Below are 15,593 nucleotides of genomic sequence, written 5' to 3' on the forward strand. Positions count from 1 at the left end.
CCACTCATTGAGCTTCTTGGTTCTCAATTCAAGCTACCAATTCGCATCATCAGCCATCATGTCTCCTCCCGGTTCCCTTTACGTCACGATGCAGCCCAAGCCTGGGCTGTCTCTAGACCAATTCCATGAATGGTATAACAACGAGCACGGCCCAACCCGTCTGCGCATTCCTCAGATCTTCGCCAACGGTCTTCGATATAAGGCAACTGATAGTCAGGAGCCTGAATACCTCGCCTCGTATGATGTGACGGACATGTCACTGCTCGAAACCGAGACGTACCTCACACTGCGTGCAAACCGATCTCCTCGAGAAGCCGAGACCATTGGGCAAGTCGACGTCAAGCGATATTTCTGGGACTTGGTTCACACCCACGCATCCTCGCAGTTTACGCCTTTCGAGAAGTTGTCGGACGAGCAGGCCGAAGGTCACCAGCTTACTGCCGTCACAATTGACCTGAACGACACCGAGGGAGCTGAAGAGGGCTATCAAAAGTGGTTAGTCGAGGAGCACGTCCCCATGTTGGCCAAGATCCCAGGGTGGTTGCGCTCTCGAGTCTTCAAGACTTCGTATCTTGAGGGACAGGCCAAGACCACCTTCCTTGCGCTTCATGAATATGCTAAGGAGAATGGCCAAGGTGGAGAGGCGCACAAGGCGTCCATGGATACTCCTTGGCGCACCGAAATCTTTGACAAGTTTGTCGCTTCTAAAGGACGACGAACATACTCGCTGTTCTATGTCTTTGGTCCAGCTCCCCGGGAGCTCCATTCTCTATCGAAGCTTCCATCCACAGCTGCTTTTACCTCGCCTGATTCCAGGCAGTCAACGACACCTGGGCCCAACGCTGCTATTGACTCATTTATTACAACCTCAGATTCTTTGAATATCCCCTTTCGCTTGGAGGGTAACCCCGATCCCAAGGCTCCCACTGTCGCATTCTGCAATTCGCTTTTGACTTCATTGCACATGTGGGACCCTTTTGTGGAAATCCTCAAGCGCGAGCGACCTGATCTGCGTATTCTCCGATATGATACCCGTGGCCGACATGCCGTACCTCAACCTCCTGTTGCCGCCACCATTGACCAATTAGCCGATGATCTGAAGACTGTGCTTGATGCTTTCCGTATCACAAAACTTCACACACTCATCGGTGTTTCAATGGGCGGCGTTACTACCCTAAACTTCGCCATCAAGTATCCCGAGCTGCTCCAGCAGTTCGTCGCTTGCGACTTCAACCCCACGTCAAGCGACGCAAACACACAGGCTTGGAAGGACCGCACAGCTATGGCTGAGGAAGACGGCGGTAAGGGAATTAAGAAGCTTGCTGAACAAACCGTGCAGCGCTGGTTCCACCCCTCCACCAATGCCGAGACTGTCAAGTGGATGGTTGATATGGTGGCTACCAACAATGTTGAGGGCTTCAAGTACAGCAACACAGCTCTATGGAACTACGATCTCAAGCCCAAAATGGGCGGATGCAAGGTCCGCGGTTTGTTTGTGGCCGGAGAGGAGGATGCGAAGGGTGCTCTTCCCAAGGCTATGGATGCGAGCAGAGGACTTCTCGGAGATAAGGGCGCTGAACTGAAGCTCGTTCCTCAAACCGGTCACTTGCCCATGTCTGAGAACCCTCAGGCTTTCTGGGAGGCTATTAAGGAATTCTTGTAATACAAAATAGTGGCATGAAGAACTCAGGAAATCAATAAAATATACATTTTAGACCATTAGAATTGGAGAAGTTTGCTTGCTAGGGGAAGCTACAACTTACCTACCGGACAGCTTCGTCAAGCCTTAGAACATCAAAAAGAAGTGACCGATTGATTCTATCATTTACGCTCTAAGGGCCCGGCAATCTGTCATTCTTTGCTACTTGATGCTTCATGACAACGTTTCTTTCATCCAATGAGGAGGCGCAGTGGCGGAGTGGTCTAACGCGATAGACTAGAAATCTATTCTCTTCGGAGGCGTCTGTTCGAATCAGGCCTGCGTCGTTGGTTTTTTTGTTTTTGCGGTGTTGTTGAGACAATCGTATAAGCTCTTGTCCGGCTAAAACTGATATCTCTTTTGATCTTTTTATTGTATTCATCTATAGGTTATGGGTGTTCTATTTCTTGGTAATTTTATCTTATGTTTGCACTTCGGTAGCAGAGGTATTTGCGTAATTATATCGAAGGAAACATGGTATATTTTGCCTGTGGAGTTTATACTCCATGCCAATAAACAGGTAATAACTAGGTAAGTGAAGTTCGATCCCTTAAAATCTAGCATCAGACCAGAAGCCACCCATATCCAACTGTTGACTAACTCAAAGCCATGATCAACGCCATTAAGGAAATGCTCAATCATTCGTATCATCTTTTCGGCCCCTTCCCCACATTACTTCTCCCAGATTATGCACGACGGGCCTTCCTCTCGCTGTGTCCCTTGATAACAGTAGACAAGTCGCCAACAGGAATTTGAATAGGGAAGTCGACAATAGCGAAGAGAACAGCAATGAGGATGTACCAGCCTGACATGCATGTGACGAATCCAAAAGCGCCACCAGCCTGTTGTAGAGTTAGCTGTCTATTCAAACAGTGGGAAGGGATGAGAGGCTTACCTTAAGAAGCTTCTGTGCGAGCACAGCGTTGCCGGTAAAATCCTCAGCAAGAGCCCAAAAGGCAGCAGTGATGAGAAGGAAGCAGAATGTCAAGCTGAAGAAGATCATGACGAAGACGATGTTTGTTCGGAGGGCGCAGAGGAAGAAGATGAAGGACAAGACACCCATAAAGAGCAGCCAGAATGCTATAGAGATATGAGCCATTGTCCCGTTCTATCATAGGTATTTACTTACCAAAACTAGCGTTGAAACCTTGAGTAGCAAGACCTTCAGAGGCAGATTCGGCGTCGGCGGGAGCGTAAGAGGCGTAGGCAGCAAAAGCAGGGATGAGACTGCCACCATAAGAGAACCAGAAACCGCCGAAGGAGCAGAAGACGCAGGCTGGGTAGCTGTTACCGAGGACCCATTCGAGAACACCGCCGATGATCATGAGAAGACCTCCCATAAACATGTAAACAGCGCTGGGTACCATGTTAGAGAGTTCCGTAGATAAGGGATAACAGTTGAGAGCTTACTTGGAAGCAGCACCACTGCCGCCAGCGCCTCGCCAGCCCATAAGATCACAGGTCAGAGGCGTGAAAGCGAGTAAAAAGCCAACAAGAGCACTAGAGACTTATCAGCAAGGGATTAATGTTGGACTGGGTTGGAGGTATCGTACATAGGTGTTGGGTTGGCAAAGGTCTGTCGAAGTTCGCCCTTTACCTTGTTCATAGGCGAGAGGTACAACTTCTCAAACAGCTCGGGGCTCATCTGAACACTTTGGGCTGTTCGAAACTGACTCAATGCCTCGAGACGCTGAGCCTCAGGGTCGAAGTTACCGTTGAGACCATCGTGCTTCTCGCTGAATTGCTCGCTGTGCTCGGTAGTAGCGGCCATTGTGATTTCGTCCAGGGTGATCGAGGGGATAGAACAGGAAGCTATGAGGGTATCTTGGTATAATAGAGAGAAAGTTGAGTGAGACAAGTTAGTGCTTGGTTAGATGGACATGGAACAGGGACAGACAATCAGGCCATAGCTTCTCCTATATAGTTATTCTACCTAACACATAAGCTTGGAGATTCAGAATCCTTGTCCTCCCCCAGACCAGGGGCGCGCCACCCTTTGATCCGGCGCCCATGCAACAGTTTCCCCAGGTCTTGGAGATCTCCACCACTAGGAGAAGAGGAACAACTGTAACGGTAGATGAGACTGACGAGTTTGTATTTGCGATAGACCACACTGGACTAGACTAGTCTTGAGAGGGGGACGATCAGCCGCCTGTCCGTTGCCTACCTTGGCGCCGTGCCATCCGTGCTTGCATTTAATAGTATTGGAGAATAATGGTAGACAAGCTATGCATGGCACGTCTTGTACTAACACGGGTTTCCAACGGCACATTCCACTACGACTATTCAACTTCAGCCACTTACAATAAGGCTGCCCCAGGCTGTACAGCTGCGTTGCTATGCAGACAAACCGTTGCATTCATAACCTACGTTGCGGGGGAGAGTTTGGAGTTCAGATCCCATCTCCACACGATCCCTTCGCCCGGTTGAAGAATACAGGGAGTTGTCCCTGGTCTCACCGTTATTGTTTATTATACTGGGAAAGAACGCTTGGTTGGGGATTCTCTGCAAATCAATTGCTAAACAGGTACAAGTTCAATCAAACATTTGACAAGTCAATTATTCTCCGGCCAGCCGAGTGAGGTGCTCAGACATTCGTGAGGGGAAACACACAGACAAAAGGCAAGCGAACAGATGTTTTGGCAAGCACATGACCAGGAAAAAGAAACGCCAAATCTGGGGAACAGCAGTAAACTGTCTGTATCCGTATTAAAGATCGTCGGGGCCCCGGACTTGTAGAGCTACCGTGAAGGGTGGTAGGTAGTCTATCCTACGCTACTGTTGATGTACATATGTACAAGGTCAAGCAGACCTTCGGATCCGCTGTCAAGGAGTGGATATTAGATGTACAAAGAATGAGGAGTTGAAGTTTGTGTGGTTACAACGTGGCGGGATAGCAGGTTGATGTGTTGATAATGATGCGTTCCAGTGCAGTATCTATATAGATGAGCTCCATAACGGCCGCAAGAGTAACTCTCAATGACTGTGCCTCTTTTCCAAATCACCTGCAATATACCGAACGATATAGACTGCCTCGTGTTGGTGATAATCAATTAACAAAAGTACAGTCCATGCCCTCTTTGATCACCATCAGGTCAATTCCTTTTCCCCAGCCATTGCCCCAGATTCTGTGTCTTGTCCCCAATCCAATCCCTGCATCTCCTCTAATGAGGGGAAGTCAACCATTGGAATTGAGTGTTTTGACTGCGGCTCCGAGTCTTCTAGTAGTCTGCAGCCTAAATCGCGGCTCCGCCTTTTAGACCTGCACTAAAAAGTGTCTGTGATCGGTACTTGGAGACTGGGGTCTAATCCGGGGTATGGATCAACTATAATCCGAGAAGTGAGTTTCATTGGTCAGTGAATAAATAAGAATAACCACCAACTCAAGTCGTCATTGACAATCTTTGGCCCACAAGTTTCTGGAGAAGCTTCATATTATTCAACCTCGACTCCATTGAGTCCCTCATGATGATTGACTATTGAATCGCATTTTAATTGCTTCATCGCGATTGAATGTCTTATACCTAGCTTACTTCTTCCTCGGATTGATAAGATATCGGTCTTAGCTTATTCCGGTCCTTGAAGCTCTTGCTGTTTATGGCTACCACTTACACATCTATGCTGTCATCATGAGTAGCCAATCCGTCATGACCATATCAACGACGTCACAGCCATGTTATGATTAGAGACATAGAAAATATTGAGAGCTTTAGAATTCATTCTTGTCAAGTAACAATTGTCAATTGATCCTATCACGACCTCTACTCATTGTCAAAACATCACTTAATACTACCAAAGCATCCTATAATACTATCAAAACATCACAATGGTTAAGCAAGCCTTCGGCGCCGGCCAACAGGGCTCTCTCGCAGTCCCAATCACAGCAGGTATCGCCGCCCTCGGCGCAGGAGTCTTCTACATGGGCCGCTCCAAGCCCGAAACCACCCCTGAGCAAGATCGCAAAGGCCGCGCCGAGGCCAAAAAGGCAGAAGGTCTCAGCGGCGCAGGCATTGGAGGCAATGCCGTGACAGGAGGTCACGAGCTGAGCCACGCCAACTCTCGGCGCAAGGAGAACACTACAGCGCCTCTCGAGAAGCTCCCTAGCGGCGGAGTAGGAGGCGGCGTCGGTGGAGGTGGCTCCAATGTGCGCACCTCGGTCGAGATGACGGCCAAGGAGAACCCTGGCACGTCCAGTCCCTCCAAGTCAGGTAGTGGCTTCCTAGGCGGACTCTTTGGCACTGGTGGTTCCAAGACTGATGGCGGAAAGGGACAGGAGCCTAAGGATACACGCGTTGCTAGCAACCTCGACGGCACGCCTTCCAAGAAAGACACGACGCACCACGATCAACAGCAGCCACGCGTTTCCAAGTCTGGTGGTGACGATAGCAGAAAGAGCAGCGGCGGCGGTGGCGATTCTGCTTCGCAATCACTTCAGGGTGCTTTTGGACAGGGGGGAGGCAATGTTGCTGAGAAGGGTGACCAGAGCCAAGGGTTCCGCGATCCTAGGGTTGCGAGCAATCATACTGAAACGACGACTAAGAAGGGACCTAACTAAGGAATAGGAATGAGACTTTGTACCGAGTAATCATAGCGGAGTTTGGAAATGATCAAAACGCATAGTGAGTTGCCTCTGAACAAGACGTAATTTCCATTGAGAGGTCTGAGTGTTGGTCACTACGGTGCAACAGGTCCATAGAGACTTATTGGATTTAGCCAAAGCTGCTGAGCATGTATCTAGTCGCGGAGATCAACCTCCTGTGGACACATGGACGAGTTTGTTGAGCTGAAGTTGAAGCTGATCTGCAGTACCTGGATGACCTGCATGACCAAGCTTTACCCCAGATAGCAAGCAACTCATGTACCGACAAATGATACTAGAGTCTAGATTTAGTCTAGATCTGAATGTATTGTCAAGTAAAAGGAGATCGTGTACCAGAGCTGCGGACAATAAACATTCTCACCGCCAAGTCTCCATGTCTCCGGAACTACCCCAGACTCCCATGTCCTGTTATCCGTAACCCAGACTATCCTCGTTTCGTGTTCTCGTTAATCTCCACCGTGAATCTTGCTTGTTTCATCCTCGTACTGAACGTGAAGGAAGGTCCTGTCTCGCAAGCCACCATTTCCCTGGAAACTTCTGCTCAATGCTCGGTGGATATGTCCAGAATATCAGATAAGTAGCCACTCTATTGAGAACATGACGGAACGTCGATTGCTTCGGCTGGTAGCGACGCCAGAGCTGGTAGTCAAATACTAAGAAAGCGTTTCCGAGGATGTTAAGTGACCGGAAGATGCTGCTTTGGTTAGTCTACTTGATTACACAGAAGGACCGGTGGTTTGACTTACACATTAGAAGCAATGAAAAAGACTGTTGCAACATCCGAGCGATACGGTCCTTCAGCCCTTTGTGTCATTACCGTGACAACACCGTTCAGAGGAGGCATCCAAAGTCCCAGTATACCCATCTCGAGGAGTAAAGACCAGTGATACGTCCTCAACTCAACACCCCTTGTTATATTCAGACAAAACGCCCAACAACTCATCAAGAAGTTGATCTAGAACCGTCAGTATATGACTCTTCAGATCGAGTATCGTGCACTTACAATCGTGGGTGTGATAATCATCGTCTCACCCTTATAATACCTCCAACAAAGCGCCGATGCAGCAACACTAATCGTACTCTGCGCAAACCCTCCGAGAAAGTAATAGAGCAGTATCACGCGGTACCGTCTATAACACCTCCGATGGAACTCATATTCCTTCCATGCCGCATCCTCGGTAACAGGCAACCCACAATATCGACATACACAAACCGTCGCAAGTGATCCTAGTGTATATGCGCGACCAACGAAGAATCCCCCTCTTGAAGCGACGCAATCAATACACTCGTTCGCCAAGGGATATCGCGCATCTGACTTGCTTGCTTTGATAAGACTCTCCCTCTCTGGATCGTGACGTAGACATTGGTAGCATGTAGATAGTAGCTCGACTTTTATATCAGGAAATATGAACCGTAAGAAGGATTTGTCAATGCTATATCGGAGAGCTCGACACGTGCGGCGCAGAGACTCGACTTCGCCGAATGTGAGGTTTTGGAAGATTATTGTTTGGAGTTCTGCTGGGAGACGGAGAAGGTTGTTGTTGGTGTTTGAGACAACCTCCCTGGAGTCGCCAAGTATCTTCTTCTGAGTAGGTTGAGCTGGAGTTCGTTTGTGTACGTCTTTCGGCTCTTCTCTTGTCGAGTCACTTTGTGAATATTCATCATCCATAGTCCAAATCTCGCAGCAAAACTGCAACAAAGTGTTTTCAACAACCTTAACAAGACACTGCATATTTTCAAAATGGTTGTCCTGCCTCTAAATGTCTCATGGATCATAAAAAACAAATCCGAGACATGAGGGAAACGCGTATCTTTAAGCGATGGTTCACACGTAAGATTTCTGACTCCATCGTCATCTTCCATCTTTTTTTACCCTCTGATTACCGGTTGTTTGTTCGGGAAAACCGAAATGGGCTACAGCCTGATTTGGTGTTGGTGTTGGTCGAAGCAAAACATGTCGCGTCAGCATTGGATGGCCAAGGAGCCTATCTCTATGCAGGAAGATGATACAGTCAGATCACGCGCTTACTGTCCACTCAAACTGGTCCTATGAAGCAGCTGAAAGAGATAATGTCTTGGCGTTTATCCATTCGAGTTGGTGTTGATTCGTTTAGCGCTGACTTTACTACCATGTGATGGTGTCTGAGAAGGAAGATAAACACCGAACTGCAGATCTGGAATTTGGATGGTGTTAGTTGACCTGTATTTCTTACTATAACTGACTATATAAATGGGTGTTCCGAAAAGTATTCTGCATTGATATCCTACGCTATAGTCGGTTTCGAAGCACTTCTATTGGGTTTCTGTCGTATATAAGAACCACCCTTTTTCTACAAAACCATCAAGACACCAGACATTACTTATTCTTGATAGGGCTATGTTCTCCAACACAACGTCATTCGAATCTCGACGAATCAATAATCAACCAATGTGGGTTGATGAGCTTCCTCTACACTACATAATTATCACATCTAATTGCTAGGTCGGTACATACGGTGGGATGCAGCCAAATAACATGTCAGCTTGGGTAGACTAAACAACACATCCAATCTCACTCAAGTAACGCAAAGTGAGGGGAGAATATGTGTCCATCTATACCCTCCTTATCACTCCTCTCTCATACTATATATCACCAAAGATACGCTCATTCAGCTGTCGCGTAGAGTCCCCAGCCTTGTCTAGGGTATATGTCACTGCCTGGGCGCACTCTTTAGCATGACAGTCAGGATAGAAGTGTGTTATAGGTCCAGATAATCGATGCTATGGCATTGAGAGAGATTTGTAATAAGACACGATACTGTTGGATATATCAACCGCCTGAAACCTTGGCTTGGGACAGCTTGGCCTTGAATGCCACCATTTCTCATCACCCCAACCAGATCTGCCCAGTTGCGATGAAGACAATAAAAACGGTTCGCCGCATCGCACCACCAGCATTAGGCCAGGTATATATAGACAGGTATGACAATATGAGACCCAGGAGACGACAGGGTATCTCGGTCGCATGCCATCAGTCAAGTTTCTCTCAACAGTCAGCCCTCAAAGTTATTAGACTAGAACAAGACAATCAACCTTAAACTACAAGAGAGAAGAATAAAAGAAGGTATTCTATCCTCAGTCTACTGGACTATAAGATTGGGGCCTCGACGAGTCTGCGTCTCATTAACATCAAACTTATCAACAAAACAAGGCATGGAAAGTCACATAGACCTCCACTGTTCAACTTGGCGACAACACCGGGCACTGGTCGTAGTTATCACTATTCTTACAACACCCTTCTATTAGCTGCTGGTCTAACTCATAATAGAGGCATGTGCAACTGGAGCTTTCGTACAACGAAGTGAGCTAGGAGAAGAACATATCATCTTCATCCCAATCTCTGATATCAACCCCAGATTATATTTCCGGCGTATCTTGAATCAATGATTTATAACCATCGGGTTCAAATAGTACTGTAGAATCTATATTCCAAGTTCTTCCTCAGAAATCACATTCCCTCGTCGAAATATCCCCTCGTTTCGGATTCTATGGTTATGCTGGCCAGCAGTTCCCGAGCCCAGACTCCTGTATATGCTACATAACAGACAACTGTAACACAATTAATCACCCTCATGCTAACCAAGGCTGATTACAATTGTAGCTCCCAAGTATGATATCCAGTCGAAGTCGTTAAAATACTAGCTACCCTGGATATCTTCATAAATGCACAGACATAACCCAAGTATCACAAAACAACTACCTATAGCATCAACTATAGTCAAACTATCTACCCTACATCCCAAAATAATACTGTCGGCATCTGAAATACCGTCGGCGTTTGATATTGCAAACGCCGTCGCCCAACTCTATGTTGGCCCGCTAACTTAAACGGTCTACGGCCCCTCCCTTTAGGTATGATCCTTTGGAAATTCCATCAATAGCCGCAGCTAAGAAAAAATGCTGTGGATGTCAGGTTGATAAAACCTAGGGGTCAACTCAACCTGCTTGCTCGGTTCTTCGGCACTCAAGTCTGGGCAGAGACAATTAAACAGGCCATAATTCTAAAAGCAACCTAGTGATACTCGTGGCACTCCACAACCATGTTCAAAGCGCTGTCGACAAAAGAACGTCGCTCTCGACCCATGTGCGATGACTTCCTTGGTCTTTCTTGCCTAGCTCCATTCATTTCTTCAATAATTCATTCCTTGCAAACTTATCGGATGCTTCGTAAGGCCTAACAAACAGAAATATAACCAAGGATACAGGGGAAACAAACAAACTAGAGAGAAGAAAAGACTTTGCTGGTATCAAAACAAACGAGAACCCGAGAGTCCGGAGCACTAAAAACGCCGCCATGTGAGCAAGGAACGGGAGTGGCCGAGTCCATCCCAGCCCAACCCAGCCCCCTGGGACCAATACTACGTACATCTTCAGGGGAGAGGCAAGCGGAGGACCCCCTCATAGCTCTCCGATCATTGTAGCATTCAACTGTAGCGAATCGTACCATCTACTGCGGCCTTTCATCCCTTCATTCAGCTGTACTGTAAATAGCGCAACCAGATTTACATGTACTTTGCAATGTAGCTTGACACGCCCTCTCTCTTTGGGTACAGTACCATGAAGCGATACCTAGAAGAGATCCCCGGTTTCTGCTTCGATCTAGCACCTCACTTCATCCCGCAATCTGGCATCTGCCGTCATGTTATGTCGCGCGGCATCCGAGCGTGTGGAACACGGGACAAATCCAGATCTATTCGATAGATGCCGCCATGCCATGCCATGCCATGTTTCCAACCTAATACCCTTTTTTGCGCATTGCCTAGACTAGAAAGCTGGACTTGTCTAGGCCAGGAACTCTTTCGACGAATGAGGCCTTGGCAAATAGCCGAAAAAGGCCAGACTATTCGTCAAATTTCGGCCTCTTTGCCTTTTCAGGAAGTCTAGCCCTTCGGGAGTCCCTGTTCTTCGAGCTAACGAAACGGTTCGGGTCGCTGAACGCTAGCTTCAAGGGAGCAGCAAGGACGAGGATATCTCGTATTGAACCCCTCTGACTTAAAGCTTTTCCTACTCAGTAGCTCTGATGACATGAAGAGAGCGGGATGTCGACTTAGTAAACTTGAAGTCCAGAGCATAATCTGGTCCTAGACCAGCACTCAAATTGAGCTCGGACCTTGGTCGAACATTAGGGCAGCGCGGCTTGACTGGTAGCATGCAACGTCCCCTTATCAGCCGTTCTTTAACGCTTTTTGGAATGATCGCCAGCATATGCCGCGCCAAGCTAAAGACGCCACGAACTCTATCAACGTCCACGTAACTTATCCAAGACAAGACGACGAATGCTATGCAGGAGAATGAGTTGACCATGTCCAAGTTAAACTTGAGCATGTAAAAAAAAGAAAAGAAAAAAGGTCCGAGTGTACATAAATAGGCGAACTGTCAGCTGAGGTTCCAGACGCAGGGCCAAATTGGTGGGACTTTGCCCTGTGGCCTGTGCAGAGCACCGGATGTATCATCAAAAGACAAAAGTCTTTCCTATTACCTACCTTGGAACGCGGCATTAGCCATGTGACGTTGCTAACTGTATCTGTAGCGTCAGCGAAGACAGTGTTGATGTCTTGGTCTGCATACCTCGGCTAGCAGCCGAATATCAATATTGGTCCTAGTTTGGATTGCACTGAAAGAACAGACACGCCCGACGGTCCGGTATATCAGTCACTCTGAGGGGATAATTCGGACAGCATCAAAGCGCAAGTCTAGAAAAGATGCGACATCAAGGTGACCTGTAAACTCAGGATCAGCGGACTGCATCCGGATCCCTACGCTGAGTTTGTCAGAGACCCGCTGTTCGAGGAACGGATTACTGGCGATACGAAGCACACCACCATTCTGCCTATGGTTGACAGATGATATCAGTCGACATTTGAGCGTTGAAAGTGAGGTCTGAATGCCCGGAACAAATCTCTGCAGAATCCTCAAGTTCATGAGGTCACCAGTTTAGAGGGATATTCTCCGTCAAGTAAGCTTAAACTCTCCGTAGTAAAGCAATACTCTCCGATTCTCGAAGGATTACGAAGATCAGTCTTGTGCTGCTCTATCGCCAATAGTTAGGCTTTCCCCCCCGCGATGACGCTTGCTGGGTCGCAACTTCCAACTTCCCTAACCAGAAATCGTGCGGCGGACCAGGGGGTACTATTCTACTGCCGAACTCCTTTTGCATGCTGAGATAACTTGCCCTTCCCCCCAAACGAAAACGTTTTAGGTCAGTTAGCACGTCTCGCATTCCCTTTAACTCAGCTAGCGGAGGCTCTTTCACCTCAGTGGGCATTATCGCCATGCACCACGCTGTGTGAAAGACTAATTCTGTGGAGGGGACGCCCACCTGTACCTGAGCAGGTGAAGCCGGTCCGATACCATCGTGCACTTGGTGGTGCAGAACAAGTTTTCTATAGTCACGAAGGACAGGGTCCTTGCCATCCCTGGGGCCTATCCAAACTCGGATGCTGGTTGACTTTCCATCCATCCATATGCTAACATCCAAGTGGCTCGTTTCGAGCTGGTTCAGGTCGTTTTGGGAAGACAAGGGCCCCCTTAAACCTGAGTTATAGATTGAATTTGCGGGTGAGGCGGGATGCGGGCGTGCCTGCTTAGACTCATTGTCAAAGAAGCTGAACCCCGTGTCTCCAGAGTTTAGTAGTGCTTCAGCGTCAACGTCCTCCACGATGTATGAATCTTCTTCGTACGGGTCAGGCTCAAATTCTAGCCGGAGGTGACGGAGCCCAGCCAAGGGCCTGGGACCCCGCCGCGATGATATATTGGAAATCGCACGTTCTTGAGTGGCCAGCAGCTTCAAGAAAGATATCAGGCCACTGATCAACGGGCCACTTGAGCGTCGTGGAATACATGTAAGGGTTAGAGATTCTATCCGTGGGTTCATATCAGGAACGAAAGCCTCATGGAACATCTTCTTAGCCCGGGGCAGTATTGAATTCTCGCAAATGTATAATCGAGCCATAGCTGACAGTCCGTCAGTCTCCAGGGTAGGGATTTGAGTTACGACAGAATGATGCAATTTCAACACCCTGAGGTTGGATGAAAGCAAGGGTCGTAGGGTCCATGCGGAATAAAAGCCGTGAAGTTTTACCATCTTCGGCCATGCCGCGGCGACTGCCTTTGATGGAGGAAAAAGCAACATTGAGTTGCAGGTGAACTGCTGCAGATGTCCACGGCAAAGTTTCAACAGCTTCTCAACTCCAAAGGACGAGACTTGATTACCAGACAGGTTCAGATGCGTCAACCCTTGAGAAGACTGGAAGTTAGATGGTAGGAGATAGGGGTCTTCGCCACGAAGACCCCGGTACACGGCGTCTGCCGAGTCACATTTGATGCGGCTTCTTCCATCCAGTCTTTTGTACATATATTCTTGTGGCATTGTATCATGAAGATCATATGACGGCGCATCTGCTAGGTGTCGATTTGGATGGGTGAAGGAGCCACTCCACTCAGACTCAATGATGCGAATGGGGGTTCCGCAAGTAGGGGATGCGCTTCCGAATTCCAGCTTACCCTCAACGTCGAAGTTGGCATCCGACCGTAAATCGGTTGACCACAAGCAGTGAGCCCCTACATGATCAAGGGCTTGATCTGTTAGTTTGTTGTCCGTGAAGTCTAAGCTCCAGAGACGAGTGACAAAGTGACTGGCTAAACTCTTGACCATCGCATCATCAACCTCCTTGCCTTGTAGCTTGAGTATGCGGAGCTCTGGTAGAGCTCCGATTTGAAAAAGGGGGCGAACAGAACTCGGGACGCGAGAAAGGTCTAGATACACCAGCCCTCGATGAGAGGAGATAAACCTGGCAGGTAATGAGAGGGGACAATTCGCCATACTCAATAACTGGATCTGCTGGCCAGCTTCGGGTAGGAACTCGGAAGGGTCGAGCTCCACGTGGCCATCTATGAGAACACAGTTCAAATTGGGCAAGTATTTGATAGCATTTCTCAACCTGGCATTGAAGCTATTGCTCATGCTGAGAGAGTAAGTACCCCTGATAGAGCGAAGGTCCAATACTCGAACAAGACTTGCTGTTTCGGGTCGTGTCCAGCTCAGCTGGCCCAAGACGGACCCAACTAGCCAGTCGAGATCTGGTAAGAATCATCAGCATATGATTGAGAAAAGGAGGCTACTGTGACTTGTCGCACTGGTCAGTTGGCGCGGGCTTACCATATTCTGAATCACTGTCAGTAACTCTGTCTGAGGTCGTGCTTGGAAGACGTCCCCATATCCGTGGGGCGAATATCTCCCAGAAATGACGGTTTACCCGGCATAATGCAGCAAAGTCTCTTGGGTCGATATATGGAACCACAAGACGGGCCCAGTCTGTGGTCACAGCGTCTTGGTAGGATGGAAGCGAAGCCATCACGACCCAGTGTACCTGCCTACACTGGCATTGGAGCAAGGTAGGACAGGAAAGGCAAGTTCGGCGAACGTGGTGGAAGGGTAGTACCGGAATGGCATAGACTCGAATATGATTAGAGAAGAGTCGTCGAAATCAGAGACCAGAAGGCTGATGAAACTCCGTTCCTCAGCTGATGATGTGAGAGGAAAGGTGGAGACGAATTGAGGATGGTCGGAAGAACGCCGCTGGCTTAGTTATTGCCATTGGCTGACGGTTGCTGCACCCGCACAGGCCTCCTCTGTCCATTGTGGGCGATGGTTACAGCAGGCACAAGCCACTGGAAAACGGGTGCCAAGATCGGAAGCTACGAGAGATACAGGGGTAGAACAGCCACCGAAACACTGTGTGATCGGATAGAGGCTATACTGTGCTGAGCTCAGACGTACAGTGTTGATACTTGTACACCTTATTCTAAGGCTCTTAGCAGATCTAGTCTAGTCGTTGGGGTTAGTTCAGGTTCATGGCGGAATATGACAAGCTGTCAAGTCATTATCGTTGCAGTTAAATTTAACGCTGTGAGTTTGACAGTTCTACAGCATAACTCGGCAGTTGATAATTAGTAGGCAGGAGAGCTATCATTCTCACATTTCTTACTTACCTACCTTATTGCAGTGTCCCCAAGATCCAGGTTCAGGTTCAGATCATCTCCACAGTAATGGATGGAGCCATTCGTGGTACGGATACAGTATCCGTTAATAATGCAGGTAATGTCCCTGTCTCTCATGTCCAAAACCCAACCAATTCCACGCATTCTTTCCCCACGATCTATCACATTTTGTTAAGAAAGCGATACACCCACGAGATACACTACACGACGGAATCCGTATCCTGGCACCCGTCTGCTCAAAGAGGCAGTGATTAA

At 48.1% G+C, this 15,593-nt stretch overlaps 4 protein-coding genes across 4 annotated transcripts; 2 read left to right on the plus strand and 2 right to left on the minus strand.

The window, feature by feature from the left end:
• Positions 1-58: 58 nt before the first annotated feature.
• On the plus strand, positions 59-1,663 carry FIESC28_07816 (uncharacterized protein; the record flags this gene model as incomplete). Its single annotated transcript, XM_031161956.1, has 1 exon — positions 59-1,663. The coding sequence occupies one exon, from the start codon at positions 59-61 to the stop codon at positions 1,661-1,663; it is 1,605 nt and encodes a 534-aa protein (XP_031013988.1).
• Positions 1,664-2,385: 722 nt separating this feature from the next.
• Positions 2,386-3,470, minus strand: FIESC28_07817 (uncharacterized protein; the record flags this gene model as incomplete). The annotated part of the gene is made up of 5 exons (XM_031161957.1): positions 2,386-2,541; positions 2,595-2,779; positions 2,829-3,055; positions 3,110-3,199; positions 3,253-3,470. 5 exons carry the CDS (start codon positions 3,468-3,470, stop codon positions 2,386-2,388), a joined length of 876 nt encoding a protein of 291 aa, XP_031013989.1.
• Positions 3,471-5,525: 2,055 nt separating this feature from the next.
• On the plus strand, positions 5,526-6,254 carry FIESC28_07818 (uncharacterized protein; the record flags this gene model as incomplete). The annotated part of the gene is made up of 1 exon (XM_031161958.1): positions 5,526-6,254. One exon carries the CDS (start codon positions 5,526-5,528, stop codon positions 6,252-6,254), a length of 729 nt encoding a protein of 242 aa, XP_031013990.1.
• Positions 6,255-13,303: 7,049 nt separating this feature from the next.
• On the minus strand, positions 13,304-14,692 carry FIESC28_07819 (uncharacterized protein; the record flags this gene model as incomplete). Its single annotated transcript, XM_031161959.1, has 3 exons — positions 13,304-13,488; positions 13,551-14,417; positions 14,497-14,692. 3 exons carry the CDS (start codon positions 14,690-14,692, stop codon positions 13,304-13,306), a joined length of 1,248 nt encoding a protein of 415 aa, XP_031013991.1.
• Between the last annotated feature and the right edge of the window lie 901 nt (positions 14,693-15,593).

The sequence above is a fragment of the Fusarium coffeatum genome (genome assembly GCF_003316985.1).
Source record: "Fusarium coffeatum strain FIESC_28 chromosome Unknown BRIP53273_contig_175, whole genome shotgun sequence".
Lineage (NCBI taxonomy): Eukaryota > Fungi > Ascomycota > Sordariomycetes > Hypocreales > Nectriaceae > Fusarium > Fusarium coffeatum.